The 23,716-nt window shown below is 51.1% G+C and overlaps 1 protein-coding gene across 9 annotated transcripts in view; it reads right to left on the bottom strand.

Moving 5' to 3' along the window:
- Positions 1–23,716, bottom strand: part of CTIF (cap binding complex dependent translation initiation factor) — a 313,773-nt gene that overhangs the window by 145,954 nt on the left and 144,103 nt on the right. For all 9 annotated transcript variants that reach the window (XM_082641323.1, XM_082641324.1, XM_082641322.1 and 6 more), the window contains one exon: positions 2,213–2,289. In XM_082641323.1, coding sequence (XP_082497449.1) covers positions 2,213–2,289 — 77 coding nt within the window. The remainder of the gene's footprint in view (positions 1–2,212; positions 2,290–23,716) is intronic.

Here is a 23,716-nt window from a genome sequence, read left to right as displayed (position 1 = left end):
CCGGGGAAGGTGGGCGGCCGCGCCTCGGCGCTCTGTATAAATCTTTCAGGAGTTTACTGGCATGAACGTCCCTTCCCGCAGCCTCCTCTTCCCTGGCCCTGGCCCGTCAGCCTCTCCTCACAGGACATACTTTCCATCCCTTTAATCATCATTATTGCCTTGCTTTGGACCCAGTCCCGGGTCCACATCCTTTGCGAGGTGTGCTGACCTAACTGGGCATTTGTTAACACGAGCGGGGCTCAGCGGAAGGCCGGCTTCCCGGTGCCTGCATGTCACGCTCCTTTTCCTACATTCCTGGGTCACCCCGCTGCTTTCCGGAGACCTGCACTGTCCAGGGGCTCCTGGTGAGTGAGGTGACCTGGCCCACAAGCGGAGGCGCGGCTGATCTGGACGCTGAGAGCAGCCTGCCCTTGTCTGGGCCCACAGGGTGACTTCTCCTACGGAAGCTCGGGGACTCCCCACACCTCCACACACACTCTGGGGACCACAGGGCAGGGGAGGAGCGACAGCGAGCCTCCGGACACCTTCCCAGTCCCCCGTGACCCCCGTGCCTCCTTTAGGGGGTGCTCCCTACTTCTCTCTGCGGGGAACCCAGCAATCAGGAATTAGCCTCTGTGACGCTGCACAACAAGAAGGCAGCGCACACAGGGCAATGGCTACACTCTGGGCAGGCCAGGAATAGGCTTGGTCCAACTCTCCCTGCTCAGTTTCCCCCCCCCCCCTTTTTTTTTTTTGCGGTACGCGGGCCTCTCACTGCTGTGGCTTCTCCCTCTGCGCAGCACAGGCTCCGGACGCGCGGGCTCAGTGGCCATGGCTCACGGGCCCAGCCGCTCCGCGGCATGTGGGATCTTCCCGGACTGGGGCACGAACCCGTGTCCCCTGCATCCGCAGGCAGACTCTCAACCACTGCGCCACCAGGGAAGCCCAGTTTCCCCTTTTGACACCACTACACAAAGTGCCTGGTGGTTTCTAAGCCCGGACTGCCTTCCTCCCAGATGGCTGTACACCCACTGTCCTCTGGGGCTGTTTTGGTTCCACTAAATCCACCAGCTGATGACATTCCGGGGGCCTGGTCCTCCATCCACCCTGAGCTGTGGCCACCACCCAACACGCCTCGTTCAGGGCCTGCGTGTGGATGGAGGGATCGGGGACCCTGGGCAGCCCTGGTCTCCAGGAAGCTGCACAAGAAGACGCGTTTCCAGTATTCTGAGGAAGCGTGTTGACTGGGCTTTTTTCTGGCTCTCCGAGAATATGCTCTGTTCATTAAAGGTAAAAGCACAAGCCATCACCTTTAACTAAGAAGAAATTCCCTGTGGAGGAGAACCTCATTTTAATTCTTCAAGCAGAAGCCTTCCTTCCTCCGTCCCTCCCTCCCTCCCTCCCTTCCTTCCTCGCTTCCCTCTTTCTCTTCCTCTCCGCTCCCTCTCTCATTTCCATCCAGAAATCATTTATGCACATTCTAACAAACAAACAAACAAACAGATACTCTAACCCTGCTTTTGCACAAATGGCCACATACTAAAACACTGTTCTGCACCTGGACTCTTCCATCTGGAATACACCTTGAAGACCTTTCCCTGCCAGACAACCTTTAAGGAAACAAAGGCTCAGCCTCCCAGACGCCCAACCTCAGTTGTTTGTTCCTATCCAGGGCTATCCCAGGCACTTTTTCTGGCCCCTTGCTGTCACCCAGCCCTCTGCTGGATGCCAGGGGAGATCCTGGTTTCTGCTTTAGTTTAAGTGAGCCCCAATTCCCCAGGCATTCGAGAGAAGCAGCACGTGCAGTTGCTGATCTGTGTGTCGCTGTCCCAGCAGAACACAGCACGGGCCAGGGACGGCTCCCAGGACAGGGCAGAGGAAAGACAGTCCTGGAACTGTGAGCTCCAGAGCCTCCTGGAGGCTGTGTCTCAAAACACACGTCGGCAGGTCTTGGTCCCCCGAGGACCGCTACTGTTGCTGCATGGTCAGTGGAAAGAGCTTTTCTCTTCCTGAACTGCCAAACCTGCCCTGGACTCCTGAACAGATTCAATCCCAGGGCCAACCAAGAGGCGGGCAGCCGCCGCCGCCCCTGGTCACCAGCCCACTGAGCCTACGTCGCCTCTCGCTGCATCGGCTGATGACCAGGAAAAGCCAAACACAGGACAGGACTGTAGCTCCAGAAGGGCCGGCAGAGGCGGAGAAAACCCAAAGCTGGCGACGGAGAGTCTCCTACCTTCGGTCATTTCTTCTCCTCCGGAACAGCTTCTTCGTGTGAGCAATCTCCACCTCGTGGGGCATCGGGTGGTAGCCCTGTGTGTTTGGGGGAGGAAGAGAGGACTGTCAGTAAATCTTCTGGAAGAGAGCAAAGAACTTCTGGGTCTGAACTAACTACAACACCTATGACAAAACGAAATCGAGGGTTTGGAAAGGCTAGACTCTGACCACCAAATCCAGGCTGAACAATGGAGAACACCAGAGTTAATGAGTTTCCCACCAGGTGATAACGCTGGAATTACAGAATCAAAGAACAGTGGGGACACAAAGCGGTCCCTAGAATTTGTCACATCCAGTCACTCAAATTACAGATGAGAACACTCAGGTCCAGAGAGGTGGATGAGCCAGTTCAAGGTCCAGCAGAGAATGAGATCCTGGAATCACTGGCTGATGGAGGACAAGTTAGCCCTCTAACATCAAGCTTCCTAACACAATGGGAATGTTAATATCTTCTATGAGCTGTTGAGAGGACCAAGGAGATGCAGCCTCCTTGCAAATCCTGAGCCTCATGCAGAGGGAATGTGCCAGAACCCAGGTCTCCTCATACTAGTCCAGGCTGCCTCATGCAATTTTTACCCAAGATCTTTGTTACTTATACTTCTGGGGTATATTTAGAGGAAACATGCAAATAGCTAAATGCTTTTTTAAACTTTTAACTGGGGAAAATCCTAAAGATGGTCTTTTGCATATTGGCATCATGATAACAACTCTGTATATATTTATATCAAGGTCGGAGAGAGACCCTCTATTCATAATGCAGGGCTGATCTTGCAAATGCCGGGCCACAGGCAGAATTATTCGCAGAAGTTGGGCTGATGGCCAGCTCTCTTCTTACCATTTCCCTCCCCCCAGAGAAGTGTGTTCTGGTAGGACATGGGAAAGCACTGCCATTCCGTTATGGGCAGGCTGGGGTGGGGTGGGAGGGGTTGAGGGTCTTAGGCCTGGAGGCCTGGCTTGGGCCTGGGACATCTGGGTATGGGTCCTGATGCAGAGTCCACAGCCTGAGCATGGCCCCCATGCCGCCCACAAGGCCCTGGGTGTGCACAGGGTCAGAGGGTGTGACAGGGCCCAGTGTGCTGGAGAGGGCACAGTGAGAGCCCATTTAGTACCCGCCCCCCATGCACTTTACAGACAGGGAGACAGAAGCCCAGGCCCCCTCCACGGCAAGGGCACACGCAGCCCTCTGGATCTGGGCTCCTAGCGGAGCATCCTGCTGGGCTGCCTTCTCAGGGCTTAGCCCCCAACCATGGGGCTAAGCAGCCCTGGACATGGGCAGCCCGGCCAGTCTTGAGGTGCTTCCTGGGTTGGGCATGGGGAGGACAACAGGCTCAGAAGGACACAGGGACCTTGGCCTTTCAGGAGCTTGGCCGAGACTCCTATTGAGTCCAGGGAGGGAAGGGCACATTTCAAATTTAATTTAATTTAATTTATATTATTTATACTGTCAGTCCCTCCCTCACACCCTGTCTCTTGGTTCCAACAATTGGACCAAGAAGGCATGAATGGATTCTGGCTCAGGCAGGCACAATGGGCCTCTGCTGCCTTAGGATGTGCTTTGTTTAATGGTTCTCTCAAAGGGTATTATTTGCTTTCTTTAATACAAAACACAAACAAGGAAAAACAGCAAGTCTTCCCCTCTCATTTCCCCTCTCCCACCCTCACCCAGCTCCGGGCTGGCCCCTTCCCTCCCTCTGGCCTCAGGTCACCACAGGAACACACTGGGCGTGCCCCGTGGAGACAATGGAAGGAAGCTGAGCCTGGATCGGGAGCTGAGCTCTGAGGCCGGGCCGAGGGAGCTGTCGGGACACTTGGCCTTCCACGAGCTCAGAAGGTGCCAGCCTCCCCTGTCTGGGCCCCAGAGTCCTGGGCTCTGACCTGCATCCTGGCCTGCCCACCCCCCTCCCGGCCACACGGCTGCAGCAGACGGGAGCTGCCCTGGTGACCCAGCCTCGGCATGGAGTCCTAGCTCTCTGCCAGGACTCAGTGTGGCCCAGGGGCACGCGGGACCCCTCAGGGCTTCTAATGAAGCCACTGCTCTGACCACTGTGTCCATCCATCTATCGCCTCCAAATTACTACATATGTATGTACATATATAAAATATCATCGTAGTTAAAAGCCTGGGATCTGGAGCCACACTGTGAACTGTCAGCTCCTGGCTCTTCCTCTTGATGGCTATGTGACTTTGAACAGGTGACCTAACCTCTATGTGCCTCAGTTTCCACACCCATAAAATGGAGATAATAATAGCCTCCTGGGGTCCCTGTGAGGATTAAATGTGTTGATAAACATGTAAAGAACGTAGAACAGTGCCTGGTATGCAGCACACCTCAGCAAGTATCTCTGGTGTTGTCACCGCCATCGTTGGCGTCATCATCATCATCATCATCATCATCATCATCATCGGCAGCAGCAGCATTTCTCCCATCATCCTGACACTTTGCTCAGGGCCGAGTGAGCCAGGACAAGCAAGGCTGCTCTGGTCCGTCTCCTCATGGGGCCCCCAGTCTTGGCAGAGAGAGTCCAGTGGAGTTGGTTTGCACGGGAGGAGGGTGTGTAGGAAGCTCAGGTTAGGGAAGGTGGAGGGATTTAGCAGAGAGCCTGGTGACCAGGTGGTGTGCTGGGGAAGGATGGAGGAGTTCTGCCTGTGTTCTCTTTGGCCTGAGGCTGGCAGACCCCAGTGGGAGGCCAGAAATCAGCTGAACAAAGTGACAAAGGTGACAGAACAAAGCCTTGCACCTCAAAGGTCTTCCCTCCCCAGGAATAACCCAGGCCGGTGCTCTAGAGGACTGGTCCCACCCACAAGATCACCTGCGGCCCCAGCCTACTGGCACCATGGTGAATACATGAATGAATGCCACCTTCCCTGGGGCACTTATGTAGAACTTTCATATGGTCTTGTATAAAATGGGGTACACTGTATTTATACAAGCTTTACTGGAGGACCCTCTTCAATTAGCCACTTAGTTCTTCAAACTCAAGCTGGTGGTGGTACCATGTGACACACACAACTCAAGATGCTGCCCACACTTCCCCCAAAGCAAGGGCATTTGGGTATCAAGGGAGGCAAATATGAGGCCAAAAGAGGAAGACAGAAGGAGAAAGTCTGTGCTTAGCCACGATCTGTCATCAGATTAGCTGCTGACCTAGGCTGGCAAAAGTTCTTTAAAGCCATTGGCGGGAGATGAGGCTTGTACATGAATGTTCATAGCAGTAGTATTCATAATAGCCAAGAATGGAAACAACCCAAATGTCCAATAACTGATGTTTGGATAAATATGTGGTAGCTCCATACAATGGAGTATTACATGGCTATAAAAAGAGAGGAAGTTCTGATACATGCTACAGCATGGGTGAATCTATCAAAGACCGCATATGGTTCGGTTTCATTTTTATGAAATGTCCAGAAATGGCAAATCTGCAGAGACGGAAAGTAGATGAGAGGTTGCCAGTGCCTGGGGAGAGAAAGAATGGGGAGTGACTGCCAATGGGCTCCAGGTTTCTTCTGGGGATAATGAAAATATTCTGGAATTGGACAGCGGCAATTGTTGCATAATCTCATAAAGATACTAAAAACCATTTACACACATATTTTAAAGGGTGAATTTTATGGCATGTAAATTATATCTCAATTTTTAAAAGGTGGGAAAAATATTCCAGGTAGAGGCAATAGCAAGTGTTTTGAAAAATAAAAAATCCAGCCATGGTGAAAACTGTGTCTCCCTCTTACTCAATTACTCTACAGAAAGCAGCTGCCCTAAAACATGGTTCCTATGAAAGGGCTGGAGAGGGTGGCATGTGTAGGCAAGGTGCATCCAACGACGAGAGTGACTAATAAGGCGTCTGGAGAGGCACATGAGTTGGTATTTCCAGGCCCGGCCAGGGAAGATGGGGTTCTGGCTTTAGACCAGAGACCCCTCCCTGTTTCTTATTTTATTTTTTTTAATTTTTATTTTTTTTGCAGTACGCGGGCCTCTCACTGTTGTGGCCTCTCCCGTAGCGGAGCACAGGCTCTGGACGCGCAGGCTCAGCGGCCATGGCTCACGGGCCCAGCCGCTCCTCGGCATGTGGGATCTTCCCGGACCGGGGCACGAACCCGTGTCCCCTGCATCGGCAGGCGGACTCTCAACCACTGCGCCACCAGGGAGGCCCATCCCTGCTTTTTAGATAGGATGTACCTCTTAAGTGGAGAATGGGAAATTTATCAGGCTTGTCAGAATGATCATTTAAGAGTATACAGTATAAAAAAACAAAACAAATATTTTTAAGAGGGTGGATCTCATGTTACGTATACTAAATAAAATGTCACAGAACTAAAAAAAAAAAAAAGAGTATACAGTAGTCTTTGCTCTATTTCTTTACTCAATAAGTTCTTCTATTCTATGTTTTGAAAGAGCCCCATCTGGACGTCAGTCCAGGTATGAGCATCCCCCCTCCCCCCAAATAAACAAGAGCCCCACCAGCTTCTGGTTTTCTAGCTGGTCTGTGTGTTTCCTCAGCCGGAGCCAGGTAAGCCTCTGTAGCATCACCCTGGACCACCCAGGCCCTGCCTGCTCTTCCTCCACCTCTCTGCATGGGAACCCGTCTCCCTTTAGCTCTGAGACCTGGTTGCAGTTCCCCTCTGTCTAACCTCTGACCACTTTCAATAACTAAGTGGGCCTGGGAGACAAGTAGATTATATAAAACAAGCCTCTCCAGGGAGGGAGGGAAGATAATACTCCTTCTGCGTGCAGCCTGGGCAGAGGACACGTGACACACACACACACACACACACACACACACACACACACACTCTCTCTCCCTCTCTCAGTCTCTCTCCTGTCCCAGAGGTCAGCACTGGTCTAAGATGCAGCACTATGGGCAGCGTGTTACTGCTCTGGTTGCTGAAACACATCACGTAAAATCTGCTCATTCCAGGGCAGGCTGAAGCCAATACCTCACCACCTGGGATGGCAGGTATTTCTGGGGGATTAAAGGCAGCTGCAGCAGAGCTGCTGACCGCAGACCGGCAGTGCAGGGGGCCTTACTCTGAGATGACAGCTACAAACAAACATATCTTGGGTCTGGGGGTGAGGATATGGGAGGGAAGGCGATGTAAGCGCGCTGAGCGAGGCAGCATGTGTGCCGGGTGGCGCTGAGACCGGCTGCCTCTGTGATAAGAGTGATGCATGTCCACTGAGCCACAGGCTCCCCTCCCCCCATCCCTCCACACTTCCCCACCCGCCCAGCCATCCACCCTTCCCCCATCTACCCATCCATCCATCCACCCATCCTATAAATACTGTCGTTTTAGACACTGCAGACACAGTAGTGAAAGAGCAATAGGCAAAATGCTTGTTTTTACAGAGCACACATTCTAGTGAAAGGAGAGAGATGACAAACAAATAGATAATATGATCAATGATGAAAAATGCTATCGAGCAGAACAAGGCAGGACAAAGGGATGAGAGCAGCAGCTGTGGCGATGGTCAGGGGAGAGCCGTCCGTTACTTGCCATCCATCCACCCATCTGTCCCTCCTTGGTTCTTCTTCACCCAAGCAGCTCTCCAGGCCTACCATGTGCCAGGTGCATCAGATGGGAACACCAAAATGAAGAGACCCAGTCCCAGCCCTAGGAGCTCAGGGGAACACACATAAGCAAGCTGATGCATGCCGTGCATCACGGTACAGGTTGTATAGATGCCTCTGGCAGCCCTGAGGACCTTTGCTTGGAGAAGGGTCAGGGAGGCCTTCACCAGGATGGTACCTGAGCTGAGTGCTCATGACAGGAGCACAAGGGAGAAGAAGAAGGTATGTTACAACGTCCACCTGCGGGACAACACAGGCCAGGGTCATAGGTGGATTGTGTGGAGACACGCTGGCCCTGCAGGAGGGAACAGAGGCACTGGGTGCTCCGAGGGCCAGGGCGGGGGCTCCTGACCACATTGTCCCGTGCGGTGTCTTCACCCCTACAGTGGGTAGAATTGCGTGTCCCCAAAAGATCAGCTGGAGTCTTAACCCTGGGTACAGGTGAAGGCGACCTTATTTGGAAACAGGGTCTTTGCAGATATGACGGAGTTAAGACGAGGTCATACAGAATTAGGGTGGTCCTAAATCCAGTGACTGGTGTCCTTGTAAGAGGAAGGACATTTGGACAGAGACAGAGGGAAGAAGGCTATGTGAACATGGAAGCCATGTTTGGAGGGGTGCAGCTTCAAGCCAAGGAACAGTGAGGATTGCTGGCAGCCACCAGAAGCTCGGAGAGGCAAGAAAGGATTATCCCCTAGAGCCTCCCGAGGGAGCGTGGCCCTGCTGACACCTTGACTTCTGACTTCTAGCCTTCAGAACTGTGAGACTAAATTTCTGTTGCTTTAAGCCACCTAGTTGATGGTGGCTCCAGCACCCAAAACTAGGAGGTAATAAATCGCTCTTGTTCTAAGCCAACAGCGTGTTGGCACTTTGTTATGGCAGCACCCTGCCCCCCATCCCCCCACCCCACCCCCTTCCCGGGCCAGGAGACGAATACAGGTGGAAGAGTAGGCAAAATCATCTGTGCTTTAAAAAAGGGTCATTTTTCTAACTGGATTTCCTTTGCCAAAATGGAGTTGCATTCGTGAAAGTTACATGCTCACCAGGTAATTTCACCGTGTTGGCAGCCTGTTTTTACCAAGGAGGAAGGAGAGGCTCAGTAAGGTCCAGGAAGTTCCTCAGGGCCACCCAACCAGTTGGCAGCAGCCTGTACCTGCCGCCTCCAAGGCTCACGCTCCCAACTGTGATGTCACTCAGCCTGCAGTACCGGGGCAGAGATGTGGAGGTGGAACCACTGGGGGCATGAGAGGGCATCTCCTGCCCCACCTCTGACCCCATGGTGCCGGGCCATGCACTCTGGGTCCCAGCAAGTGAGGAAGTGGCTCAGCGCAAGCTCCGACCTGAGCTGGAGCCACCGTTGGAGGTCCCCTTTCTGTCCATGGTGCCGCCCACCAGGCGTGAGGATGGAGAGCTGGTGTCCCTGGGCGCTGGTTCAGATGCCGTCCCATGTCTGCCCTGCAGAGTGCATGCCCGTGTGTGCTCACTGTGACCTCTGTGATGACCCTGGCCACGGCCCCTTCGTCAGGCCTCCACTCCCCTCTCTCTAGGGGGTGGTGCTCATGACACCAAGCTTACTCTGCCCAGGCTGGTGGGGTCAGGGCCCCTGGCTACTGCTCTGCCTGGTTCCCCTTCAATCTTGCGGGACGAGGTTTAGAAGTGCCCCACAGAGCTCAGTCCCACGGCCGGCAGCTTCATGGAACCCCATGCCCACTTTCCTTTCAAGAGGGATTCTCCTGATATTCCCGTGATCTGTGACCACTGGCCTTGGACCTGGGTCTGATAGAAATCATCCAGGCCTAACTATCTCACACGTCTCTTCTCTCTCTCACACACCAGCTCCTTGCAAAGGGAGAGTGCGTTACACAAATACAAGAGAGCCTTCCTCCTGTTGTGTGAAGACCCCCAGACCGTGGTAGACCTGGACGGGCCTTCAGTAGGAGGTGACGCGGCTGGGAAAGGCTGGCGCTGGAAGGGAAGGCTGCGGATCCCGGCCCAGGTGAGCCGGCAGCGGGAGGCTCCAAGCGGGGCCTGGAAAGCTGTGCTCAAGGTGACTCCAGCCAGAAATAAACACAGGATCACAAGACTCCACTGCCAGGACACCTGGCACTTGGGTCTTTTCTACACATTAGCTGCCTTTTCCCACACACACCAGTCTCCTGACAGGTAAGCCCCGTGGCCCCAGCTCCACCCTCTCCAGCGACCCGCCCATCTGCCCTCATCTCTCCTGGATACCGACTCTCCACCTGGCCTCTTGGAAACCACAGCCCCTCTCCTCTTCTTCTCAAGCTTGCGCATTGGCCCTACCTGTCACTCCCAAGGATGCTTTGAAACACATGGAAACTAATGGCCTCTTTCTCTCCAGAAAATTCCAGATGGTCCAGAGTGGAGGGCCCCATGAACCGTGACTCAGAAGAACTGGATATTGGTTCTGCCGTGCCCACTGGGCGAGCCCAGGGAGCTGGAGCCCCACAGAGGCACGACAGACTCAGGCCAAGCCAGCTGGGACTCCCCAGGTCCCTGTCTCCGGCTCGACACAGGGAGACATCCCGAGGGCTGACCGTATGAAGGAAACACAGCACTTGGCAACTTAAGGGGCCATAAAAATACCAAGTACAGCTCCTCTGACAATGAGTTTGTCTCAACCGTGGAGCCTTCCTCTTGCTAGGGTCATGTTTTTTCATAGCTTCTAAGAAGTTATCCTACCAAGCTCCGCATGGGCAGGATGTGTGGGTCACGTCCAAGCTGAAACAAACAGGTAATGTTTCTAAAATTCCTGGAATCTCAAGGCTGCACAGCTATTCAGAGAAGCTGACCTGTTTCAGAAAGAAAGGTGGGAGGCGGGAGGCTAAACCACGTTTAAATCCGTGATTTTCTACCTTTTCTTTTAATTTATTTTTTTTAATCAGCAGAGACCCTTTTAAGAACAATACCTCAGCTGGAGTCCCAATATAAAAACAAACATAAAGGTAGACGGGGCAGAGATGCAGAGGCTGCCTCTGAGCCCCCAACATCACCCACTGCCTCCACCCCTGCCCCCTACTCACACCCTGGACTGTGAACCTAGCCGCCACCCACTCTGAAAGGCTGGATGCTGGCTCCACAAGAACTGGACATTCTTCCAGAAACGGAGCCTAACTGAGGCTCTCTGGCCAGGGTTTAGTGGGGTCTACTGCACATGAATATCTTGCCTGTGGCAGCCTTTGGGGTGCGAGCCCACAGCATTCATCCAGCACGCAGGGGTCTGTGCCTGCACTGTAGTGTGGTTACAGAGGCCAGGTCGCTGGCATATGGCCTTCCTTGGGTGCACTAAGCTAATAAAGCCCATCCCTCCTTTTTCCTTCAAGTTGGGTTTCTCACTGTAACAGCCAAGAATCTTGACTAATAAACCCACACAGCCTTTAGGCAACCTGGGCCCCAGCTCTGTTGCCAAACTTGGATACCACTGGGCAGTTATCTCACCCAGCCCTCTCCTCATTCTTGTGGAAAATGTGGATGAAAACATTTGCTTTTCCTGCCTCCTGTGTCATGACTGCTTGTCTTCCTTTGATTTCATGAGCCAATCAGTTACCCTTTTCATCTTTAAATATATTTTGAGTTGGGGTTCTGTCACTTGCAACCCGAAGAGTCCTAAATAATTCAGCATGATACAGCTTTAGGTATTGTCATGGCTGTTCTTAGTATATCCGTGAAATGCTGGAAAGCAAACACGACTGTCCCTGCCCCCTCCCACTGGTAGCCATGTCAGGAAACGATCCGCTGAGCAATGTCAAATACTGATGACACTGACTTGATAATTTCTGAGTAAACAGAAAAAAACAAACCAGAACATTGGTACAAAGGACAGGACTACAAACCAATAGAAAAATGTTAGAAAATTGTTTTTATGTTACATTGTGTAAAATGTAAAGGAAACAATTACTAAAGTGCTGCTTTTTCAACCACTGTCAGATGACACAAACAGATGGAGAGGTATACCATGTTCTTGGATTGGAAGAATCAACATTGTGAAAATGACTATACTACCCAAAGCAATCTACAGATTCAATGCAATCCCTATCAAATTACCAATGGCATTTTTTACAGAACTAGAACAAAAAATCTTAAAATTTGTATGGAGACACAAAAGACCCCTAATAGCCAAAGCAGTCTTGAGGGAAAAAAATGGAGCTGGAGGAATCAGACTCCCTGACTTCAGACTATACTACAAAGCTATAGTAATCAAGACAATATGGTACTGGCACAAAAACAGAAATATAGATCAATGGAACAAGATAGAAAGCCCAGAGATAAACCCACGCACCTATGGTCAACTAATCTATGACAAAGGAGGCAAGGATATACAATGGAGAAAAGACAGTCTCTTCAATAAGTGGTGCTGGGAAAACTGGACAGCTCCATGTAAAAGAATGAAATCAGAACACTCCCTAACACCATACACAAAAATAAACTCAAAATGGATTAGAGACCTAAATGTAAGACCGGGCACTATAAAACTCTTAGAGGAAAACATAGAAAGAACACTCTTTGACATAAATCACAGCAAGATATTTTTTGATCCACCTCCTAGAGTAATGGAAATAAAAAAATAAACAAATGGGACCTAATGAAACTTAAAAGCTTTTGCACAGCAAAGGTAACCATAAACAAGACGAAAAGACAACCCTCAGAATGGGAGAAAATATTTGCAAACAATCATCGGACAAAGGATTAATCTCCAAAATATATAAACAGCTCATGCAGCTCAATATTAAAAAAACAAACAACCAATCCAAAATGGGGCAGAAGACCTAAATAGACATTTCTCCAAAGAAGACATACAGAGAGCCAAGAAGCACATGAAAAGATGCTCAACATCACTAATTGTTAGAGAAATGCAAATCAAAACTACAGTGAGGTATCACCTCCCACCAGTTAGAATGGACAGCATCAAAAAATCTCCAAACAAGAAATGCTGGAGAGGGTGTGGAGAAAAGGGAACCCTCCTGCACTGTTGGTGGGAATGTAAATTGATACAGCCACTATGGAGAACAGTATGGAGGTTCCTTAAAAAACTACAAATAGAACTACCATATGACCCAGCAATCCCACTACTGGGCATATACCCAGAGAAAACCGTAATTCAGAAAGACACATGCGCCCCAGTGTTCACTGCAGCACTATTTACAATAGCCAGGTCATGGAAGCAACCTAAATGCCGATCGACAGACGAATGGATAAAGAAGATGTGGTACATATATACAATGGAATATTACTCAGCCATAAAAAGGAACGAAATTGGGTCATTTGTAGAGACGTGGATGGATCTAGAGACCGTCATACAGAGTAAAGTAAGTCAGAGAGAGAGAAACAAATATCGTATATTAATGCATATACGTGGAACCTAGAAAATGGTACAGATGAACCGGTTTGCAGGGCAGAAATAGAGACACAGATGTAGAGAATAAACGTATGGACACCAAGGGGGGAAAGCGGTGGGGGGTGGGGGTGGTGCTGTGATGAACTGGGCGATTGGGATTGACATGTATGCACTGATGTGTATAAAATGGATAACTAATGAGAACCTGCTGTATAAAAAAAAAAAAGTTTCCCATTTGCAACCAGTGTAGTCCTGTGATGGGCGTGTGTGTGTGTGTGTGTGTGTGTAGTCCTGTGATGGGCGTGTGTGTGTGTGTGTGTGTGTATGTGTGTGTAGGGAGGGCTATTGGAGGGTGACTATAACTCTCTCTGTGTCGAGCACCATATGAGACCAAGTGGCTCAGGGCCTCATCCAGGTGACAAGCCCAGGACCAAGAGTCCAGAAGGAGTCCTGGAGGCAGGCCCCCTGGGCTCACGATGACACAGGGACAGCCACATGAGAATGGAATGGGGGCAGACAGATGCTCCCCACTTCCTTGATGAGCGGCTTTTGCTCGGGGTCCTGGGAAGGCTGTAGACCTGAAAAAGGTAACAGCTTCCTGCTGCTACAGACCAGAGGCAGGAAGATGATCTAGAAAGGCAAGAGGTACAAGTGGCCACAGGAAAGACACAGGGTCTGCTGGGCAGCCTCCGGGAAAGTTGCCTGGGCATGACTGGACACACGTGGCCTGAATTCTAGCCTCTAACTGAATGGTGTATCCATGACAGAGATAAGACCCAGATCCTGGAAAAGCCCATAAAACAAACTCAAGAGAAGACAAAGTAATATTCGTGCTCTGGTCTCTAAGAGGGAGGGACAGTCTTCGTGAGGTACAATTTGTGAATAGTGTTATGTACTTGGGGAGGTTCAGAGACCATCTTGGGAACAGAAGCAACAATGGATTCTGGAAAAGGAGTGATGACTCTAAAACACTTAGAAGATGCCCACTGCGTTCTGTGTCCACACTGCGTGTCACAGACATAGAAAAACCAGACTCCACCTGTGTCCCAAAGAAGTCCACAGGCTGCTGGAAGAACAGATACACAAGCGATTTTACTACTCCAGGGAAGTCACGCGGACACCCAGGGTGCAAGGAACCCGTCGAGGAAGGGATGCCTGAGGCTGCCCTCCGAGTTACCGGAAGGCTCTGAAGTTAACAGAAGCAGAACCAGAAAGGCAAGGGCCCCAGCAGAAGTTGCTAGAAGGCATGTTTTAATGGCTTTGCTCTTGCCTCTCCTGAACATACTCTGGTGTGGTTCAGTATACAAACTGGCAGTAGTCAGGTAACGGTAAGTGTAAGGGCCTCTGTGGGCCCTGGGCAGGGACCCCTGTCCCAAACACCTCTACCAGAGAGGCTGAGATCCCAAGCCGAGTCCCACTGTGCAGGGGATGCCTCCAAGGCCTTGTGTGAGTGAACGGGTACATCATTCTCCTGCCCCTGCACTGGTGGGCCAAAGCTGGCTGGTCCAGGGACATGGGGGGACAGGGAAAGAGGCCTTGACAAAGGAGCACCTAAGAGCAGCAGGGCCCCTGTCCCAGTGTTTGCAGAGCCAACCTCAGGTGCTTTAAGCAATGCAGATTTGGGGCTGCCCAGCAGGGATCGGAGTCAATTGGTTTGGTTTTAAATACCATCACTGCCTCCTACTGTGGGAGCCTGGATAGATAGCTACCCTACTTATGCTTCTATTTTCTTCTTCCATAAAATGGCAATAATAAAGAATTATACCAATTTCAGAGGACCTTCAGGAGGATTCAATGAGATTATGTGACGGATGAGGACAGGCAGCACAGGAGGTTTCCCCACTGCCCATCCTTTCCCCCATCCTCTGCACACACCCCCATGGCCCTCTTCCTTTTGGGGGCACAGTCTGTGAAATTCCAGGCCCAAGGGCCCCCCATCTGCACCTGGAGCCCCTGCTGTCCCTGAGACTTTCTAACTTTCCATCCACGTCCCTCAAGATGGAAGCCATAGCCCAAAGCCCCAGTCACGCTGTCCTAGAATGAGGTCACCCTGTGTCTACCAACCAACCACTTCCTGAGCCCCCCAGCTGTGTCCAGGACACTCTCAGGGGACAAAAGTGCGGCTTGCTGCCACCTCAGCCTCCTCCATGTGGTTATTCACCTCCTGCCCGCTCCTGGCCCCATCTGGACACTGCTTATCCCTCTTTCATCTCATCACAGGCGCCCAGCGGGGTGGGGTGGGGGCAAGAAGAGAAGGAGCTTCCGGAGGTTCTGAAGGGCAAGGGTAGGGCCTGTCTCCCAGAGCGGCAGGCCTTCTTGGGAACCTACTCCAGGCAGGACATCACCCCCGTACCCTGAAGACCAAAGGCAGGGGCTGCATCCTCTGAAAGTGAGCTGCTCCCAACTCGAGAGAAATGGTGAGTGGAACACCAAGTCAGGGCAGTCTGGCTGGGGCTTCCGGGCACCGGACAGCTCACAGGGTATCACAGAGGCTGAGTCACGATAGAGACAAGCAGGGAGAACCCACAGGGGCAGGCACGGTATCAGCGCTGGAGAGACAGGAGGGCAAAACGTGGTCTCTCCCTGGAGGAACCAACCATGCTTTCATTCATTTACCCGGCTCATCCTCACTGAGGCTTCCCATGTGCCAGGAGCTGATCTACCACGGTGACTAAGCCACAGATATGGGCTTCCACTCTACAAGGGGTACGTGACAGTCAACAGGATGCAACTAAAAAGAAAGAGACAAGTGTGCCGGGAAAAGAAATGAAGAGGGTAATGCTTTCCATTAGAGGATCAGAAATGGCCTGAGAGAGTGACATTTGAGCCAAACTAGAATGACCAGGTTGACAGATCGAGAGAGATTCAAGGCTGAAACCAACATTTTGAATATCATAAACTAGTAAAGTTTAAATATCAGAATGGACAGTTGCTACTTTTCACTCTGCTTAATGACATCTCACCCACTGCCACCATCATTTCACAAAGGACAAAACTTTAAAATAAAAGCTGGGCCTTTATGTGGATTAACTTCAGCTCCATGAAAAAGTCACTGCGCTCTCCTGTAGGACGCCCTGTACACGGAGTCTCAATCAGGTGCTCCGTCTACCTCACTCAAATTCACCGACATGTGCTTAGAAAGAAAATTTAACTACTATACGGGGTTTGTACTCTTTACAATAGAGTGCACATATATACATTTACACGTAGGTAACGTTGCACAGCAACGTTACCTACTCCAAAACCAAGTATTCTGAACTTCATGGGCATTTTAAGGGGTTTTCAGGAGTAATCTTTTTTTTTCTTGAATTTTTGAATTTTATTTTAGTTCAGGAGTGATTTTGTTTATAAGTGATCCCTTTCATTTGAGCAAAATGTGAACTCACCATTTTCCTCATTTTGCAAAGACCGGTGGGAAAACCTCTGGCTCACCTGTGTTGGCCTAAGCCATGGACCTCAGCAGCGACCATTGCCGTCCTGGTATGAAAGTCAGGTCCTCATGTAATCCAAACCCTTTCCCTTCTTGCTAATGGTATTTATTCAAGCCATAACCAGTTTTTGTTCGGTTTTGTTTTCAAAGAGAACATGGGATTTTTGGTTCATTTGCTCACTGACCCTCCCCATCCTGGGCCACCATCCTACCCTCCTTGGGCCGCTGACACAAATGCAATACAATTAGTTTAGTGCCCACTTATTGACCGATAACCATACAGCCCTCACGTCCTAACGCTGAAGCTGCCAGAACATATGGGAGTGAGTCCTTTGCCACCGGCCGGGCCTCCCCTGCTCAGCTTGTGCTAGGCTGCTTCCTGCGACAGGAGGTTTCAGAATGGCAGCCCCTGTCTGCTGGATCACCCAGCTGCCGGAACAGAAGAAGCCAGGAAAGCCGGTGCACTTGCTGCCCCCTTTATCCCCAAGCTTTTCAGGGGTGAGTTTTGCACCTTTCTTAATTTCTTTCTTTTCTTTTTCTTTTTTTTTAGGATGGTGCAGTTTCCCACGATGTTGACCTTCGGGTTGCCCTGCACGGCCACCCAGCTCGGGCTCTGTGCTCACCCCAGCTTGACCAGGAAGGTCAGTGTGCACAGCTGGGCCCAAGGGGTCAGATCTGGGGCTGGAGGCTGGGTGATCAGTATTCATGGCTGCACCACAGCCTTTCCAGTCTCTTATGTGGAGGAAGTGATTCTTCAGGCTCTTACTGCCCGCTCCCCCATGTCAGAGCTCAGGGCCCTACGTGGAGGAAAAGTTTTAATTACCACCCTGCCCCTCCCCACTGGCTCAAGAACTGCTTTACACGTCTATTTATGGAAACACAGCAGAAGCAGCACTGGGCTGGGGGCCAGGGGGCCAGGGGACCCGGGTTCCTGCCCTGGGGGTTGCTCTAGGGCCATCCTCTCCCAGCTGCCCCCCATGTGTCTGCCACCCCACCCCCAAACACACTTTCCTCATCCCGGCTTTTCCTTCTGCCTGGAACATCTTCCCCACTTTTGTTCAGCCCTGAAATCCTGTCCAGCCTCTGCTGTTGGCATAAACGCCCCTGCCCTACAACACTGACACAAATTCCCATGTGAATTAACTCATGTGGTCACAGAGCACGTCAGAAAAACTCTTCTTAGCACGCCAGCCTGGTGTCTAAATAGACTAGGTAGCTGCTCGCAGGCTTGCCTCCTCTACCATGCTGTAAACTTCCAGGGGCTCACGGACCATGTTTGCTTCCCTTCCATAGGTCCCACTGTGCCTTAGATACCACAGTCCTCCATAACTGCCTGTTGGATGAAAAGTTAAGATGGCTGACAACCCTGGATGGACCAGAAGTGGGCCATCCCCATTCTACCCACTGGGGACCAACAGCATGCATGGGAGACCCAAGGGGCCTGGGGCCTACAGACTGTAGCCATCAACCAGGCAAAATCTCCTGTGTTGCAAGAAGCCACGATGCTCCATTGCCTCATGGGCCCTCGACCTGTAACCATGAGGCCCAGTGCTCAGTGATTGCAACTGTCCTTCAGCTGAATGGAAAAGGTATGAGGATCTGGATCCCCCAGTCTTCAGTTCCACTGCAAGCTCTCCGAGGACCACGGTGGCCGTTTCCTGGCCTGCACTAGAACAAGAGCACTGTGGATGTTTGGGGTCCACCAATCAACTCCACAGGCACCCTAGTTTGTGACAAGTGTCTCACTGCTGCCAAGCCATCTCTGTGTGCAAGGCCAGAGGCAGGTCCAGCCAGGCAGGAGGGCTGCTCACGTCCCCTCGCCGAGCCTCAGCCTCCTCTGCTCGAAAAGGGAGAACTTCAACCTACTTCCGTCATGAGCATTAAACGAGGCGCTGGAAATCAAACGAGATGACGTATAGGAACACATCTGGCCAGTCCTGGAATACAAGTTTGCTGGACCCAAGGGGAAAGTGCGCATGCCCAGACCAGCCCACAGAGAGAAGGGTTCAAGTGTACCCTAGGTCCTCAGAGCTGAGGCCAGACAGGTTGAGAGGGGTCAGTACTACCAGGGGAGGAATGTGGTCTGGAGGGGTCACACGAATAACAGAGACCAGGGAGCTGAGACCAGGAGTTCTACTCTGCCGGGACAGGGGGGTGACCGGGTGGCAGGGTCCAAGGAGGTAGGCCTGGTCTCCTGAAGGACTCAAGACAAAGCTTCTCCTGCACTTTTGAGGTAGGCTGGCCCAAACCATGAGTGGGAGCCAGGCAGTGACAGGGAATGCCACTCAATGGCCACTCCTGGGTGTGCTCACTGCTTTCTGCCCTGGATTTGTGCTCTTTGCCTGGGGTGAAAGCACTGGGGGTGAAGGGGAATTCTGAAAGACAGCTGTGACCTCAGCCCAGGTAAACGCCAGGAGACTCCGTGGGAGGCCTCAGGGTCCTACCTTCCTTGTCAGAGCCTTTAGTTTCACCTCCAAAGTAGCATCTTATGTGTTGCAGATGCACAGCAAGAATCTTCCACATGTCCGACGACATCGATGGTTGGGGAGGAGGGGAAGGGGAGAACACATGTGGGAGATAGCTTGGACTTGAGGGAAAGCCTGCCTTCACACTCCTTGGCTGTTTGCAACAGGTTCTACCGGCTACCTCCTAGGTCAGCTCAGGGTGGCAAGAAGACAAAGAAGGAGATGGCAAGGCAAGGTGAGGGCATCATCCTTGGGCTGAGTCCCATGCGGATGAGCTGGCCCAACAATGGGGGGAAGCTAGCCCGCGAAGCCTTTCCTTCCCCTCCAGTCCTGCCTGAGAAATATGCGCCCTTCCACTGAGTGAGCAATTCCACTTTCCTGGAAGGTATTCAAAAAGTCTTCTTACCATAGAAGGAACTAAATTGTATCTGCGAGGATCGCGAGCTGTGATAACGATAATAACAGCCATCTATCACTTACGGAGGCAGGCAGAGTTCAGAGATTCACATGTATTAACTAATTTAAACCTCACCACAACCCTGAGAGGGAGGTGCTATTATTATCCATTCTCTACAGGAGAAGAAAAGGAGGATGGAATAGATTCAACAGATTTAACAGCAGACCTAATGCAATACAGCGAGTGTGTGGTAGAGCTGGGACATTAACTCAGAGGCTTGGGATGGAACCATAACACGATGCCCGTAAGAGCTGCAGATCTGAGACCTGGCGCCAACCACAGCCGATGGTTGTCGGGCTGATCCAGAAGTTGGGGGTTGCAGTCTCATACAGTAGACCCCCAGGTGCCACCACAGTGGACTGTGCAGAGCGACATCACAGAGCAGGTACCCAACACGCATTGGCTGAGGGAATGAGAAAGTATATGAAAGAATCATGAGCACGGTTTTCAACAAGCCATGGAAGGGACTGGCCTACTCATGGTTCTCCCTGGATTCACTCTGCAGACCATTGCAGCGTCAGAGATATAAATTCACAGGGTTGCTGTCAGTGGGCTCTGCTGGGGGTACCTTGCTTCTTCCCTCTCTCTCTTTCTAAATTAAGTCACTAAGAGCAATCCTGCCAAGCTAAATATTAATGATCAGTATCGTGCGAAAATAATGGACCTCCCTGACAAGTGTGTTGTCAAAAATTATAAAGTCTAAGGAACATGGTCTTACGGAAGTTTCCAATTAGGAAAGATGGGAAATCAGTAGATAGAAATGAGTTCCTAAAAACCTGCTGGCATGCAATAAACTTTCTGTATAGAATTGTGTTTTAACTATACTAGGAGATTATAAGTCCTATGGCAAATATCTTTGGTAAAAGAAATAATTGCCTGCAACTTATTAATTTTTTAAGTGAATCCTTTAAGGACATAGGTTATACCTCTCTCTGACTACAGGAAATGGACTATTTCAGAAATTCAATTACTTGTTCCATTCCCAGAAAGCAGGGCTGACCTTTTGCTGGGTGGATGTGGGCCATTAAGGACGCCCTGCCACATAAAAGAGTCTTTATGGGTTGTCTTAAATTGGGCAGCCATTGGTTTCGGCCGGCTCACCAGGCACCAGCAGCTCTGATGACCTAGTTGGTATCTCTGTCCCTCGTGCCTCTGTAGCAGACAGTGATTTGACCTACTTTCAAGGGCACAGTGGTGGCTGAAGAAGGAAAGGAGGGGAACGCGAGAGCCTGGACACAGGAGTTTGAAGCGTGGGCTCAGGTCAAGCAGAGGGCTCATCCCCCGCCCCTCTCCATCTCCAGAGCTTCTGCCCTCCTGCAGTCCCTCCCCTGACTGCATTCTCCTCGGGCAGGAAAGCAGTCCATTCCCAGCGCAGTCTGTCCAACCTCTTAAATCTATCAAGTTTCGACGTGGGGCTTCCCAGCCCTCTCACCTCACAGCCCATCGGGAGCACAGTGACATCTGTATGTCCCACTGGGGTAACCCAAGAAGGCTGCTTGGGGCCAGAGGGTGGCAGCCTGTAGCACTGGCCACCCAAGGCCCATCACCCCAAGGCTGAGAGCACAGAGCCATATGTTAGCCCAACTAGGACTTATTCTCAACACATCACATCTATAAAGCAGGACACTCTGCCCTGCTTTATAAGCAACTACAAAATTACAAAGAGTCTAAGAAGTGGTTTTTTAAATTCCCAGCATTTGTGTTAATGTGTAAACTGCAGCAAGGTGAGGACATGCAGGGTCAACTCTCCAGAGCAGGGGTTGGCAAACTTTTTCTGTGAGGAGCCAGGTTGTAACTATTTTAGGCTCTGCAGGCCATATGGTCTCTGTCACAACTACTCAGCTCTGCCATGTACTGTAGAAGCAGCCATAGAAGCGTGGCAGTGTTCCAATAAAACTTTATTGATAAAAATGGGTGGGGGGGGCTGGATTTGGCCCACGGGCCATGACTTGGCAACCTTGCTCTAGAGAAATGTTGGGATGCCAAGTGCATTTTACAGCAGTGTGTCTTCCCTCTCTGGGCCCTTCTCATGACGCAGTGGTGATTTCTTGTGTTTGATGGGTGCCCATCCTCACAGTCTCTCCCCTACTGCTATCAGAACCTGCTTTCGGGGAAGGCTCTGACAAACTCAGTCCCCCAGATGAGGATAAATGGGTTGTATCTACATTTCAATCAATAAAAGCCCTGGGTCGGTGGCTCTCAGCCCTGGAGTATCATTGACAGCCCCGGGGAGATGTAAAACTCCTGATGCCCACGTGTCACTCCAGAAGTTCTGATGCACGTGGTCAGGGCACAGCCCAGGCAGTGGGGATTTTAAAGCTCTCTAGGTAATTCTAAAGGATGGTCAGGTTGACAACCACTGCCTTAGACCAAAAGGGAAACAAAAAAAATTAGTGGTAGTGTTTTTAGAATAAGCGAGCCAGGGAGGTAAAGCTTGTTTTTCACCCTCGGGGATGGGAATTGGGGGTGGGGGGTGGGGAAGGAGACATGTCCAGAACCCTTGAAATCACACCACCCAGGCAATCACCCTCCGCCAAGGCTGGTGTTGTGTAGATTTCACCATGCTTTGCAAGATCCACGACCTTCTCATTTTTGTTTCCCTCTTGACATCTAGCATGATTCCCTGCTGGCAATATGTGCTCTATGAACACTGGTTAATCATCCAAAAAAAAGAAACCCCTAATGGCCTAATATTCAATCATCAGTCAATCAATCAACCCTCAAAAAGAAAAAAAAAAAAAGAGGTCACTGAGTCCTGCCTTAGAAGGTCTATAGTCTGTGAAGGGAGACAAGGTAAGCACAGATGAAACTTACAATAGGCTTAGCCATATTCACGCCATGTCATAAGGCAGTGGTTCCCACACTTCAGTACACACAATCACCTGGAGAGATTTAAAAAAATCCCAGTGCCTGGGATGTACCCCATGCCAATAAAATCAGAATATCTGAGGGTAGAAGACTGGCACGGGTATCTTTTTTTTTTTTTTGCGGTACATGGGTCTCTCACTGCTGTGGCCTCTCCCGTTGCAGAGCACAGGCTCCGGACATGCAGGCTCAGTGGCCATGGCTCACGGGCCCAGCCGATCCGCCGCATGTGGGATCCTCCCAGACCGGGGCACGAACCCATGTACCCTGCATCAGCAGGCAGACTCTCAACCACTGCGCCACCAGGGAAGCCCACGGGTATCTTTTAAAACCCTCCAGTGAGGCCACTGTGCAGCAAAATTCGGGAGCCATGGTTATAAGGTCCTGCTGCTCCAAGTGTGGTCCATGGAAGAACAGCAGCATCGTCAGCTGGAAGCTGGTTAGGAACGCAGGAACTCGAGCCTCACCCCAGTCCTACTGAATCAGAACCTGCACGTGAACCAGAGCCGCACGCTGTTTGCATGTGAAGTTCAAGAAGCTGCTGCAGGGAACCCTGTTCCGAGAAAGAACCAGCTCTAGACTGCCCCCCCACAGTAACCAGGGAACACTTTAGAGGAAGGGAGAAACAAGAGATGCCGCAGGACGGGGGAATTAGAGGCAGAGGGATGGTAGGCAGGACCCAGCACACAGAGGTGAGGAGGAAGCTGGTCTGTACGCGTGGTGAGCCAGAAGTAAGGAGAAGGGGTCAGAACGTTCTTGTTTTCTTTTTAATAAAAGTAGAAAATTAAATCACATTTAGTTACATAATTAACAGGCTGAGGGTTTTTAAAGGATAAAATGCCAAGAAAATAAGGCTGTCCTGGAAAATTGGGGGCAACAATTTTCCAGGAAGGTGGTGGATGACTAGCATGGACGAGGTTGTGAGGGAAGATTCCAGAGACTCTGGATGCCCTGCAGAGGGCTTCAGATTTTGTCTCATGGGCCAGTGGAGAGCCACATGTTGCCTCTGGAGTTGGGGAGGGAGGTGAGAGGAGAGGGGGCTGGGCAGAGGGGCTCAGACAACGTCTTTGAAGAGACAGACCAGTAAGAGAAGCACGTAGAGAGGCAGGAAGACCAGACAGGGAGCTGGGGAGAGCAGCACCTGTGACCGGGGAAAGGACGGAGCTTGAGAAAGACCTTTCAGAGGAGGCAGATGATTGGTGGGGGGTGAGCAAGAGCCACTGAGCATTCTGAGGTCTCAAGTCCGGGACACTGGGCTATCTAACTGTGGGGAAAGCTAGAGCCTCTAGCATTGTTATCATAAACTCTTTAGGTAATGCCCCC

The sequence above is a fragment of the Mesoplodon mirus genome (genome assembly GCF_964341445.2).
Source record: "Mesoplodon mirus genome assembly, chromosome: 13".
NCBI lineage: Eukaryota > Metazoa > Chordata > Mammalia > Artiodactyla > Ziphiidae > Mesoplodon > Mesoplodon mirus.
Note: the sequence above shows the minus strand (reverse complement) of the source record. Positions and strands in the feature narration are given on the sequence as shown.